Source organism: Neodiprion fabricii, chromosome 7 (genome assembly GCF_021155785.1).
Source record: "Neodiprion fabricii isolate iyNeoFabr1 chromosome 7, iyNeoFabr1.1, whole genome shotgun sequence".
NCBI lineage: Eukaryota > Metazoa > Arthropoda > Insecta > Hymenoptera > Diprionidae > Neodiprion > Neodiprion fabricii.
The window spans coordinates 8,668,028-8,682,076 of NC_060245.1; the positions used below are offsets into that span (position 1 = coordinate 8,668,028).

The window sequence follows — 14,049 nt, forward strand, 5'->3', positions numbered from 1 at the left end:
ACGGTATACGCATGCTCTCAAACGAACTGATTATTGGTGATTCGTTGATATCTTTTGAGAGTGAGTACATTTGTACTGGCGATACGCGTTATCCGAAAACAAAGGGTTTGCTGGAATTTTTGTTTAAAAAGAAGCCTGATGGTTCTTCTGTGAGCGCCGGAGATCGGGAAAATTTGAAAAACATAATCCTCGCAACGAACGCGCATAAAAAGTATTACTCATCCGATGGGGCTGTTCGAAACGACAACAGTTACAAATTCAAAAATGTCATTACCGAATTGATGGATCATTCCCCATCACCTCGCCGGAAGTGTTAAAGTCTACTACCGCAAGCTATGATCACTGGACAAGGTGTTAAAACGGAATACGTTTTCTGGGATGATCCAAATAAGTTAGTGGAGCGTCTTCGTTCACTCCTGGCATCTTAGGCAGCGGGAAATCCGAGTCACAATAACGAAATAATCTCCATTATCAAAGAGCCACGCGAAGCAGAAATCATTTCTTGAGCATCTCCCATCGTTTTTGCATTCATTACCGAGATGAACGTCGACGTGTTTGGACGGCATCTGGATAAAAACACGGCCGCGAGCACTTGCGGTCCTCCGGGTGTCGGATTTCAAATAACAGCGGACGGGCATCACGGTATACGGATTCAGAGACTGTGCAGTGTCGCAAATCACGCAGAGCCGAACAATGCTGTAACTTGAAAAATTTTGAGACGAAAATTCAACGTGCTGCAAAAACAAATCGACAACCTCCATCAAATGATCAAAGCTTTGGAGCTCACCACGGAGGAAGTCTTGGATACCTTTCACACAGACTTTGAAACAGGCAGAGACTTGTCGATTCGAAACGCTCATATCATTTCTCAATTGGACACCCGACTGAGAGCGTTGGAATATAAACGAGAAAAAGCAAGCACTGGTGACGGAACTGCATAAACCTGCACGCCGGAATTACCCGTGCCGACGTGTAGACGTGTGCAGAATCGACGAGACCTAGCAGGCGGATCCTGTTGATATGACATCATACGCTGAACAAAACAAAGGCTACAAGTACATGCTCACAATGATTGATATCTTCTCAAAGTATGCGTGGGCTATACCGATAAAGAGCAAGTCTGGAGATGATGTTACGAAAGCAATGGAGTCTGTGCTTGTCCAAGGACGGGTACGGAAAAACTTACACGTCGACAGAGAAACGGAATTTTACAACTCGAAATTTGAATCGCTTATCAGACGTTACATCATCAAACTTTACTCCACGTACAGTGATTTGAAGGCTTCGATCTGTAAACGTTTCAATCGCACGCTGAAAGGTAAAATGTGGAAACGGTTCAGCATGCACGGAAGCTACAAGTGGCTCGATATCTCATCTGATTTGGTTTCGGCTTACAACAACGCCAAAAATCGAACCATAAGAATGAAACCGTCGGATGTCACCGTTGCAAACGAGAGGCTGTTATTACGTCAGGCGTACGGAGGGCTTCGAGCGATACCTACAAATCGGCAAAATTTAAATCTGGCGACATAGTTCGAATCCTCAAATTTAAAAATGTCTTCGAGAAAGGTTACACTACTAATTGGACGACTAAAATATTCACGACAAGTCGAGTGGAAAATACTCATCCTGTGAGGTACAAGCTCAAAGACTACCGAGATTAACCCATCGCTGGTGGTTTCTACGAACAAGAGCTTCTCAAGGTTAAACATCCGGATATCTATCTGGTGGAGAAGGTGCTCAAGAAGCGTGGAAGAAAAATTTACGTTGAATGGTTAGGTTCTGACAATACACACAACAGTTGGATGAACGAATCGAACATGTAACATTAAATAAATGAATTTTTTGTAAAAACGTGTGTGCCTTTTTATTTTGGACTCGACACATAACAAGTATGCATCTTTATTTTTTAGACAGTCGACAGACATATGCATCGTTGTACAATTTTTTACATTTCGGAGCGTTCTTATTCACTATCCTACATCATAATGTTTTATACATCATGGTACAGTTATAAATTACAATGCTAAGGTGCAGGCTTGTAGCCCCATGGAAGCGTGTTGGTTGTGTTTCGAAACACGATCCGCTTGTCGTCATTCCAGCTCATTGCCATTTTCTGCTGTTCTACAGTGTATACCTCGTGCTTTCGACTCAATATCAAATGCTGATTTGTAGACAAATTTTCACGCTTCAAATCACATTCCAAATAATCGTTGGAACTTATTTTTCTCAACGCTGATCCTTCGACACCTTTGGCACGTTGATTGTATTTCTCATCTTCCAAGACTCGCAATGCGTACAATTTAGCTCTTGACCCTACAAATTCCAGCATTTTTTCCCGTTATTCTTATCTTTGATCAAGGCGAGAACTTTGTTGTTCGCTAGAAGCATTTCATGAACGTTGTCAAGCGGATAATCAGACGTATCGAATTCATGCAAGTCCTCCTTTATATGTTTGTATATGTCGGGGACGGTGAAATTGTGAATCAAACTGTTGGTATCCGTATACATCAATTTTGCTCGGTTGCCAAATTTCTGTTTGATATAATTATAATGAGAATGGTAGATATATGTTTCAGCCAAATCCATGATGGAGAAACCTGCATACAATGGTTCATTAAACCTGACTTTGGTCTTACTTATTTTGACCACAATCATCTCTTTGTCGAAAATGGTGCAGCTGTGGAAATTGGGTTTGGCTATGGTAGCTCTGGCACCGTATCTTCCATGCCATTTTGTGATCGGCTAGACATCTCTATACTTCCTAACATTTTCCATCGTTTTGCCAAAAACTGCGTTGCTTATCAGTTTGTGAAAATTTTCCTCAAATTCGATGTCAGAATTTTTCCACAAATCGGTATTCAAATCTATGTATTTTTTGAGCCACGGGGTTTGTCTGAATTTGAGAACTCTGTAAATTTCAACCAACTTGAGACCCAATAGTAAGCATTGTTTCAAAACGCCATAGTGAACAACGTAGTTTTCCTTAGAAAGTAGCGTGGGCGTCAGTTTCGGCTGTTTATTGTTCGGAATCTGAGGTATATAGTGCTCCGGACACAGTGGTAAATCTTTATGAATTTCATGCAGTTCCTCAGGATATTCCAAATCCACCTTCAGTATGTAACCAAACTCCGCATCGTCGGAGATGGGCAGAACGTCGCATCATCCGAAGTGTGATACCCATTCGAAGGAACTATATGGCAGAGCAAAGCTTATAGCTGCACTGTACACATTATTAACGTCAAAGTACATGAGTTAAGATTCTTCGACCTCAGGATCGAATTCCTCCCCTATGTACCTGTTGTTGGCCTTTGCGTATCTGTTCGAGCACTGTGACACACCACCATAAATACCTTTCTCGATGAACATAACCATATCTATGTCGGTGAGAAGCTCGAGCTCGATGTCGGTACACTTTAACATCTCATCAAACGACAGACCGGGCGTGGTGTGATAATGTAAGGAGTCCAGGTTGTACGTTGTCCAACAGCTCTGTCGAAAGTTTTGAAAAACGTTGGCTAGTACGAACACGTCCGTCTGTAAGTACAAGTCCAAATACTCTCCCAAAGTTTGAACGTTGAAAATTTGCCAAACTTCACATGCATGTGCATAGTCGTGGTCTGATATATCCCGATCATTCAATTTTGAGTAAAATTGTTGCTTGGATGGTAGCCATCTGTACTCAAGCTTCTCTCAACTGTCTATGTATTCGTACGGGAACACTCCTTTTCTGGTCAATAACTGAAATTTATCTGAGCTACGATAAAATTTTCGTGTGATTGATTTCTGATCATCACCGAGATACGTTGCTAATTTCGCCAGACTACTGGGCATGAAACGGTACGAATATATGAATCTAAACTTCATATTTGTCCCCTCGACATATTTTGTAAAAGAAATGTACTTTCCTTTGTTCACGGGTAGAAGCTCAATTGTGCCCTTGAACGATGTAGCCAGTACTTTGATCAGAAAACGCGAATCGTAACTCAACATATTGTGGAATATTACTGGAAAAGTGTGCGAATTTTGGTAATTTAGATTGCAACCTCGATGAGCAGCACCACGGTACTCTCCCGTGAAATGGCAGTGATTACGATGTTTCACGTCTGTGGGTGTGAACGGTTTTCCACAAATGTGACACACTGTTGCTAAATGAAATTCGTTGATTTGATTGAAATTGAGCGGTTCCGTCGGTACAACAGTTTTGAAACAAACTTTTAACGAATGTGCCGATTCCGCTAACTCATTCACAAACCATTCAATGCAAGTCTCTCCACGATCAATTTTGAATTTTGAAAGTGAATCGTCAAACGCACAATGTATATAGTAAGCTATACTATACGGAAAATGCTTCTGATAAATTGTTCTTGTACCCATCATCTCGAGCATAGGTTCCAGTAAACATTCTAGATCTGCGTGAATGCAGAATGGAACGGTTTCTTTGTGCTTGAAATTTTTGAATATCAGTACCTTTTCCTCCTCTCTAGGTAGAATAACTTTGGTCTTGTTTAAATTCATGCAATCCACATTGTGCTTTGTCAAACATCTTGCAGATTGAAAGTGAGTCAAACATCTATCGCACAACCAAGTACGACCATTACGTTTAGAAATTTGAGAACTTGTTATTCGAGACAGATTTCAAATACAAGTAAAATGAAAGATCCTATTTTTTCAATACTCATCCTTATCAACATCATCGTCATTGTCAGTGATTTCAGTGTCTATCGCTAAAAAATGAATGACCGGTTTGTCAGACTTGTTTCGGCTCAAATAAATGGGTACAATTTCACTGCACTTTTGTTTCTCCGTACTAACTATACCACAAATGTTGATTGAAAGTTTGTTAAGTTTCTCAAATTTCGGAATCTGGTCCAAAGACATTGGAAAAAGCAAACCTTCGTATTGTAGCACTGAGCTGAAGTAGGAATATGAAGTGATTTTACTGGGATTGTTGTTATCGGCTGGGAACAGAGCTGCGGTGACCGACTAATGAAAGCGATACGAGTCGTTATTACGGATATTTACGACAGCCTTCTTATCTGGAATATTTTTGGGTAGTGGTGTGCATGTGAAGACACCGCCTCGTAGTGGCACGTACTTGTTATAATGTTGACGGTCAAATTTATAATTTCAAGTGACGACCAGCCTGAATCCTTTTCCCGGAAATCTTTCACCTTTTTCAATAAACGCTCTGTCGCGTTTTCGATGAACCATTCGTTGATATCCGTTGTCTGGAGGATGATTTCATTTCTCGTATTGAAAAATTTGATCTCTTTCACCGTGCGATCATCTTTTCTTACTTCAAATTTACAAGCCTGGATAACGTTGGCTTTTAATCTTCTGTCTTTCTTCAAAGCGTTTTTTAGTCCTGTCACAGCTAGTACCTTTGCGTCTTCTAGAAATCTCTCCACATCTTCATACTTCAAATGGACGATGGATCCAGTTCGAATTTTCCCCTCGAAAGCTGATTCCAAATCTTCCCGGTGAAGTCGATCGCTTCTTCTTTCTTTCCGCGTATCTCTACCCGTTTTCTGAAGACGATAAATTTTTCCGCGAGCGCTTTCAAGAGTCCGATCGTTGTGATAATTCTCGTCTTTTCTCCAATTGATAAAGCCTTCCGCAAAATTTTGTTCAGAAGGCGAATATTTTGCTTTCCGAATTTTATTCATTTTTGAATTTCTGCTGTTGATGATGATTTGTCCAAGATCTTGTTCGCCGATTCCATAATATCGATCAATCTCAAACACTTTGCGGATTCCATCTTGAGCTTTTTCCTCACGTATACTTGACAAGTTGAGACTTAATAATCGTTTGCATTGATGAGCGTCCTTTTTATAGGGCAGTTGTACGTATGATTATGTATGCGCGCGCACCTTTTAACATTCTTAGAGCGATAGTAATCCAACACCGCAGATCCATGGCTCTGAATGTACCGCTACAATCGGTCGACCTTGCACTCTGGTCTTGACTGAACCCGTTCAAAATTCATCGTTGAGTTTACACGACAGTTACAAGCCAAAAAGAATGTCACGCAGTTAATATCAAACCGGCATCCAAGTAAGTGAAAAACAATTCTCAGAACCATCAATTTTGGAATGTCGCGTGGTTGATAACGTGGAAAAGGAATGTGGGGTGTTTGATGTTACACATCAGCAGTCCTACCGTGGGAAAAGAATTCGAAGTGGTTGATGTTATACATCAACAGTCCTATCGTGGGACAAGAATGCGGGACTGGTAACCGACATCCAGGTCGGTAAAAAGTTCACGCCCCTGCTGCGCCCTTTACCGTTGGCAGGCGAGCACCACATAGAGACTCTGACCTTCGGTCGGTGAAACAGCACGATTTTGATCTTCTACCGATAAGAATTGTCGGCAAGGCAGTGCGATTCTTACCGTCGACCGATACGATTGTCGGTAAGGTTGCATGTTTTTGACCTCAAGTCGGTACGGCAGATCACGTTTCATCTGACGAGAGTGGGGGTAACCTTTAAGGGTTTGCGTCTGGGATGCGCGGAGCAGGTCGGTCGGTAAAGAAGGTGTTTGTACTCATAACTTTCCTTGCTATACTACTGTATGTCTTACGTGACATTTCTCGTTCTTAATTTTCTTCTGACAGTTGTTTGTGTCGCATTTGACGGGCATATTGAAAGTGTCCGACGGTTTTTTTCTAACGTTATGCATCCCTGCTACAACTACCACTTTCACCCAACAAAATATAGCAATCTTGCAGTAGACATTGAAATCAAAGCAGACCCGATCGATCGACACCATGTACGAGATTGTCCGACGAAATAGAACAACGATCAATTGATAAAGGGAGCGCAGCCTGTGAAAACCCATGGTGATACTTCTGCAAGCAACACTCCCGTCAGTGGAAATATCTGTCACTCCAAAGTCAAAGAAATCTCATTATCGCACTAGCAGTACAAAAAAAAAAAAATTTTCATTCATCTGAAATTAAAAAAATCTCATCATCAAATTCGCTATTGGTGAAATGTCTATCAGTCCGACAGCAAAAATTGAAAAATCTCACAATCAATTGTTCGCCCCATCGGTGAAAATCGTACCGGCAATACAGGTCACTTTTCAAAGCTGGAATTCTTACCCCGTAACAGGTTTCAAATTAATGGTCGGTAAGGTAGGAACCAGAATTGACTTTTTCGCTACGCCACCGTTGTGAACCAGACTTGATACACCCTATCTACTACCATGAGTTACCTGACTCTAATTTTACTCGCTGCAACTAGCATCTTTCGTGCTTTCCAAATCTAATTTTTCACACAATTGTTGCTAAACTGGCGTGCGTGAGAGTGCGGACAGGCGATATCTGATTTACGTCATGAAAGTCCTTGCATATTGCTTTACATTTCGTGTCACAAGCTATGCTCGTTCAGATGAAGCTCAATTGTCAAATTTATCACGCGATATACAATTTTTCTAGAATACAAAGTTCAGGCTGTCTACTTAACCCTGTCCTATCCTATAAGGATAGTATGCTGCAATTAGTAAACACTGAGAAGGTAGATGCCTTACAATGTACTTTAGCTAGGGTAATAAAATTTTCACAGTAACATGTTATTAAATTGCATTTTTATATATTTTATCCATGCTGTAATACAAACCTCTTCATCGGGGAGATTTGGATACAATCTTCTTTTTTTTCCAGCATAACGAGTTAGCGTCACTATTCCTCGCAGGCCAAAATCATAATGAAATTGTTTGCTGAGTTGTTGTTGAGCTAAGGTATACAAAGTAAACACCTATAAACATATAAGATACATAAATATTGCAGAATTAAACCAACAAAAATTTAGGTCAATTGACTAAAGTATAGAAACTGGGATCTTGCTGAAGCATATATAAATATTAAGAGCCATTCCAACAATTTTCAGACAGCAATTCGATGTCAAAATTCTTGACTTGTCCACTTCTTTCATGCCTCACTTTAAGGATAAGAGGCAATATTTTACGTTTGCGTAGTTTTGTAACATCTAACCTATGAGATACACTCTCTAAACCTCATAGATTAGCTCTCTGATGACTAGATGCGTCACCGACAAAATGGACTTCAGATATATCTGAATTTGCGAAACTTTGCAAACATACTGGAATATTCTTCTTATGGTTAATAATATGCTGGTAATTCACCAGTAATTTACCATAAAGTCCATAGTGATGCTACTATGTTGATGTCTTGTCGCTAAAATATTTTTCGCTACCAATTTTGCACTAAACTGAAAACGCGACTTACTGCACATTTGTCACAAATAATCCATAGCATCCTAAGCGACCACTTGTTTGCTAGTAGTGGTATCCCACAGTCTTTATAGTATCCTTCTGATCTCATATGTGTCTTCGTATTTTTAATTTTTGTCCTTTTTTTGCAACTGCATCTACTCAGTGACTCATAACTGTCACTATTCAAAGTTCCGGCACCATTTCTTGATCAATACATATCGTCTGTGAATTACTTCCATTGTAACATCTATCAAGTTCTGTAATTTCTTCTGCAAAGTATATTTTTTAGTTCACCATTCATCATGTATAATACATATTTCAATCACGCAAATGAAGTTTGATTATTTTTTCAAAACAATTGCTTCATGTCCTAATATTAATTCCCAACAAATGATGATTAATCTCTCACATTCATCTCACGTGCTGTGAGGAATATAAGATGGCCCAACAATGTAAGCCTGATGCGAGATTGCCACACACCTACGTAAAAGATGATCCGTGCGTGTCTGGAGATGGCGGGGTTCGCCGATCATCCTGGACAGCAGTCAGTCGGTCACAAGTGGCACACACCAGCAGCCTACACTCCTCATTGTCAGTAAAAGTTACCAATTTTCTATCGCTAACGGCTGTGCATTCACCGTAAATGGAAATTTTCATGTGAACGACAATGGAGGAAGACGGACCAGGCCACGCACAACACTGCGGGGCTCCTGTAGATTTATATTGTTCCGTGTTGTCATACTATTACTTGGTTCTTGTCTTTTTTTTCATCTTTACGCATTGATTTTTACTAAGAAACCACGTTTTCCATCGACATTTGACTCTATTTCTCTGTCTTACTTTTGTCAACTTACACACGCTCAGTACATTGAATTAGTTTTTATAAGGCTTTTATTTATACATCCAAATTTTTTTGACATTTCTATGTATGCACATGTCTACTGTGACTTTACAATTTATACATACATCGTAATTTCATATGTGTACCCTATTGGGCTTCCATATTTATACACCTTTTCGTTGATATTCTTAGGCTAACATTATTTTTTAATCGTTGTATAGAAATCGTTTTTTAACCCACGCATTATACTTGAGCTCATGTGAACATCGTAGATTTCGAAGGATCAATGAATAATCTTTATATTTAGTCAGTTTCCCACACCTTTCACACACAATACTGTACAATACTTCTGAATTATCATCAATTAATCATTTATTATAAAATTGAACTGAACTCCGGTATAAACGATATCCTTTAAAAAAATGAATCCCTTACAGATAAAAATTGTACCAATAGGAAAAGTGATATTTTCGAGGCAGGATATCACTGGCCAAAAGTATCCCCACATCGTTTGACTTGGAACCAGAGACAACTTTATTCACATAAAAAATCGAAACGCTTGGCCAGATATTAAAGGAAGATTTCGGTGAAAAAAATGTCCCGTATTTTTGGATCAATTTCATTGAAATTTTCACCATTTATGAACAATTCGAAAACTAGAATCTGATCCAAAATTCAGCTCAATAGGTCAAGTAATTCCAAGGTTATGCATTTTTTCCAAGATTTCTTCGAAACATCCCTTGCGCATTAGGTCTCATCATAGAAGGTTGAAATTTTTTATGGATATATTTAATGCCAAATACTGAAAATTGTTGAAGAGAATTGTTATTCAACAGTTTGAATTTTTTTTTGCTACAATTTTTGGTATATTATAGGCTGGGAAATGACTTATGTTCACCTCAACTAAAATTCCTTGCAAGAATTTCAAGACAATATGCCTAAGAATGTATCTGCCAAAGGGCAAAATAATTGGATGAAACCTAATGTGCTAAGAATTTTCTGAATACCTGAAAACATAGTTCTGAAATAAACGCGATTGAATGACCTTCCATGAAGTAAATATGAAGTATGTACAGAATGAGTTATTCAATGTAGAAATAAGCCAGTTTGATTTATTGTTAGTTGACTTTAACGTTGACTTGAACCATATAAAATTGGGCCAGGAGGAAAAAAATTTGTTATTCAGTATTTTTTTTTTAATTCCATTTATTTGAATTGAGTTCAAAATTCATGTCAAAATGTAAATAGTAATATTAATAAATCATGTGTCGGTCGTCAGTGCCTATCACTGTTTTGATTGATCTTCAATTCCATTCCTCGGTGCGAGTTTATATCCAATCGGCTTCTGCGTGTCGGTTCTGAGGTCAACCGTGTAAAGATTTATATATTCTCGTCTAGAGTCAGAATAACAACTAAAGAGAATTCGGCTCATAGTGTCTGGTCACGTAACAGGGGCCTATACCAATTACACCAGTCTCCTTGAAAACTCTCTCTCCCTGTCAAGATCTTTAAGAAGCATGACGTAGTAAATTGTTCCTCAGTACAAAGTCTTGTTAAATTTTAAAGCAAATAAGAGCTATAACAATTTTGTAACATAAAGTGCGGATGAAAAAGTATCAGAATAATCATCAAATAAAATGTAAAGTGGTATATTTAAACAAATCTTAGCACTCGTCGAAAACATCAAATACTTCAGGAATATTATTAACCAAACTATCGCAAGCTTCATTCTGATAAGTTGCAGCCAGCAAAAGGTATTTCAACTTAAATATAATAAAAGTAGAAAGCGATTTACTTATGTAAACAAAAAACAGCAAAGTAAATTTAAAGTGACGAAAGACGAGATATATGAATATGTGCGATTAAACTAGAATAGCAACGATTCGTACATACAATTTTAACTGTACATGCATTTTTTTTTAGATCTGATGATTGATATTTCCATGCGAATGAACGATTGAAGGAATGACCGGATGAATGCCTATATAATGTTAAGCTATAAAAATGATTTGAAGCTCGAAAGGGTCATATAAATAAATTCTATACAGTCTTTCATTTTACCCGTGTGATTCAGGTTTAGAGAATTCAAATATGGAGAAACAAAAATTAGATGTATATATATATTCCTTAAAACAATGTTACAACCCTCTTCTTACTCCGCTACTTCTTGCAAAATCAATCAATTTTCAATTAGCTCACTCCGGCACGTAAAGGCAAAAAACAAATCCAATAATTTTATTGTGAAATGATTATTGGGGCTAGACAAATATTTCAATAATATATTGAGTAAATGAAAACCATCAACTAATATTTATCTAGGCTCTACATGAGTTTACTATACAAAAACGCACCTGAATTCCACTTTGGAGCTGAGTGCTTGCAAATTAGTCCTGCGAAGAAACCGTTGGAATTCCCCGGCACCATACGTTGTCCCTTCAGCTTCTGTTTCAGCCTTCCCGCAGCGGTTTTTTTAATTTTCACTGTTCGTGCGGCTTTCTGGGACTCCGTCGTTGCTTTCCATTCTGCTTTACGCTTTCGCCTGGCATCTCGTTGCTGGCTCATCTTTTTTGCAATATCTGCCACCTTCTCAGACCTCACTCAAATCGTTGCCTTTTGAGCATGGAGCACTCCAATGTTAAACTCAGCAACTACGGTTGCTACTGCTAATTATATTCTCTTTTTGGAGATGAATGTCTCTTTCGAGATTTTTCACCAGATCAGGGAGTGCAAGCTTCTGTTAGCATTCTGTGTCGCACCTCGGGCACAACGGGCTAGTAGATCATTGGTCGACAGGCGTTCGTACAGAGGCTTGAGTTTTTCGACTACTCACGGATTGAGCTTTGGCCACATGTTTTCATGGCTTTCCGGCTCTTCTCCCTTGACCACACTTCTGTTGTAGAAACACCACGAGTCTGGTCCAGTGAGGCACTGCTCGTGATGAGAATTCCGGTCGGTTGACACGCAGTGGCTAATCCTTGCATCTATTGCTCGTTACGTGAATGGTATGTGAGGAATATTTTTACAATGGCATTTCTGTAGTAATTAGTCAAGGATAAAATGGTCGTCCTCCTCCCTACTATCCATTGAAGGATCTATTGCTTTATGCGCTCTTCTAATAGTTTTTCCAGCTTTCTCTAAAACTCTCGCTTGTAACTTCTGTCTCCACAGTCAACTGGTCCGCATGACTTTTGAAGCTACTGACGCTCGTACCTTTCATGCCCATTACGGTACAGAATTTTCCCATGCTTGAGTGCCCTAGTCCAACGCCGATCATTCCATCAACTGCTCGCCTGTTTATTTCGAAGGGTGACCTTGTTGAAGTGTCATTGGTTCGTGGGCTCGTGTAATTTTCACCCATTCGATAACCGCAGCTGTAGCATTTAATGACAAGCGAGTGCTGATTCGATTCATTTTAAGATGCAGATCTCTTCAAAATTTCCGTCCGAGTAGTTCGAACCACAAGAAAAATTTGTCACAGTTCGTCAAATCTATCGTTCGAAAATAGTATGGCAAACACATTTGCGGAGAACAACTGCCAAACCATAGAAATTTTCATGCCTAGATGGTTAGATTATATGTCAAAATAATTAGTACGAGAGTTATTCGCACTCTTACCGATCAATGACGGCGTACAGGCAGCTCATTAACTTTGCGCTCTTTTATTTTCAAAAAATCATGGAACGGATCAACGGACTTCGACGAAAATGGTTAATCGAACGTTTTTTGTCGGATTTTGAAAAATTTCCGAAGCGGACCCATTATGACGGTCAAAAGTTGAAAAATTTCTTTATCGGGCCAAAAAAAAACACGTCAACAAAAATATTTTAGCAATGTCAAATTTTTCCCAGGTGAGGGTCAATTCAAAGAATGTTTTTCCGTGAAAAACCAAAAATCAATTTTTCGGTCATTTTTTACGTAAATTTCATCGAAGTCTCCTCTTAACTCTATATCAATATTTTCAGTCACTGGCTCGAAAAACCATCGCTTTCATGAAATGTTTTTTTTATATCGGTAACTATTATCAATATCACTTCCGAGAAACTCTATCTAGATTTTGATACAACACATGAAAGATAAAGTTTTTCATTCAGTATACGGTTGAGCACACATTTGAAAGTAATAATCTTTAATACATTTTTCTAATTCCTTTCTGGTAATCTAGGGAATTGGTTTTTCAAATGTTGTTCCAAAACAAAAACCCATTTGAGAAACCATATCAATTTTTCTTTCAAGGTTAACACTAAAATAATAAGAAACTATCTCAAGTTATACACATTTCATCTCATTTCACGTATATGTCAATTTTTCCGCGGTACAAGATCCGTTCGGCAACTACAAAAGTGATAATACATTTTTTCAAATTTATGTTGTACGCCCAGAAATCATGGTAAACTGTCTGATGTTAGTGAAATTATGTGAAACACGTAACCAGATGGCATTGGTCTGCATGGCAAAGGGGCGAGAAGGCACGAGTAGACCAGCACTTTCCTGTGATTATCGATTCTTTTACACTAAAATTACGGAACAGCATAACTGCATTAGGATGGGTATTGTGCAAGATAGCCTATTCCACACATATATTACGTTATGGTTCATTACTTCAGTTTTATTCTTTGTTAATCAGCTAAGCTTCATATTATGTGATTTAGTCATTGTAAAATTTATTAGGTGAGTGGGTCAGCCCCTTCATCCTTCCATCCGCCCGTTATCTGCCACCCGTAATCTACCATGACAAGATCTCAACGTTACGAAGTTATATCGCATTAAAGCTACCGAATATAATCGGTAAAATAATAATTATTCTATATGCTATTTGTAATTTTTTTCCCCTAATTTTCATTTTCATTGGAATAGAGAAACATTAGAGTACAAAATTGCAACTAGTCCTGGCCACTGGCTTATAGTCTGGTCGAGAAGTGAGTTCACTGCGAAAAATCGTTAGAATGGTCTTGAAAATATGGCGATTGGTG

General features: G+C 38.7%; 1 protein-coding gene across 1 annotated transcript in view; it reads right to left on the bottom strand.

Annotated features, from left to right (window-relative positions):
* The window catches only part of LOC124185963 (dynein axonemal heavy chain 2), a 670,443-nt gene that overhangs the window by 356,093 nt on the left and 300,301 nt on the right, over window positions 1–14,049 (bottom strand). Inside the window, exon 16 of the mRNA XM_046577226.1 lies at window positions 7,623–7,760. Within this exon, the coding sequence (XP_046433182.1) occupies window positions 7,623–7,760 (138 nt within the window). The remainder of the gene's footprint in view (window positions 1–7,622; window positions 7,761–14,049) is intronic.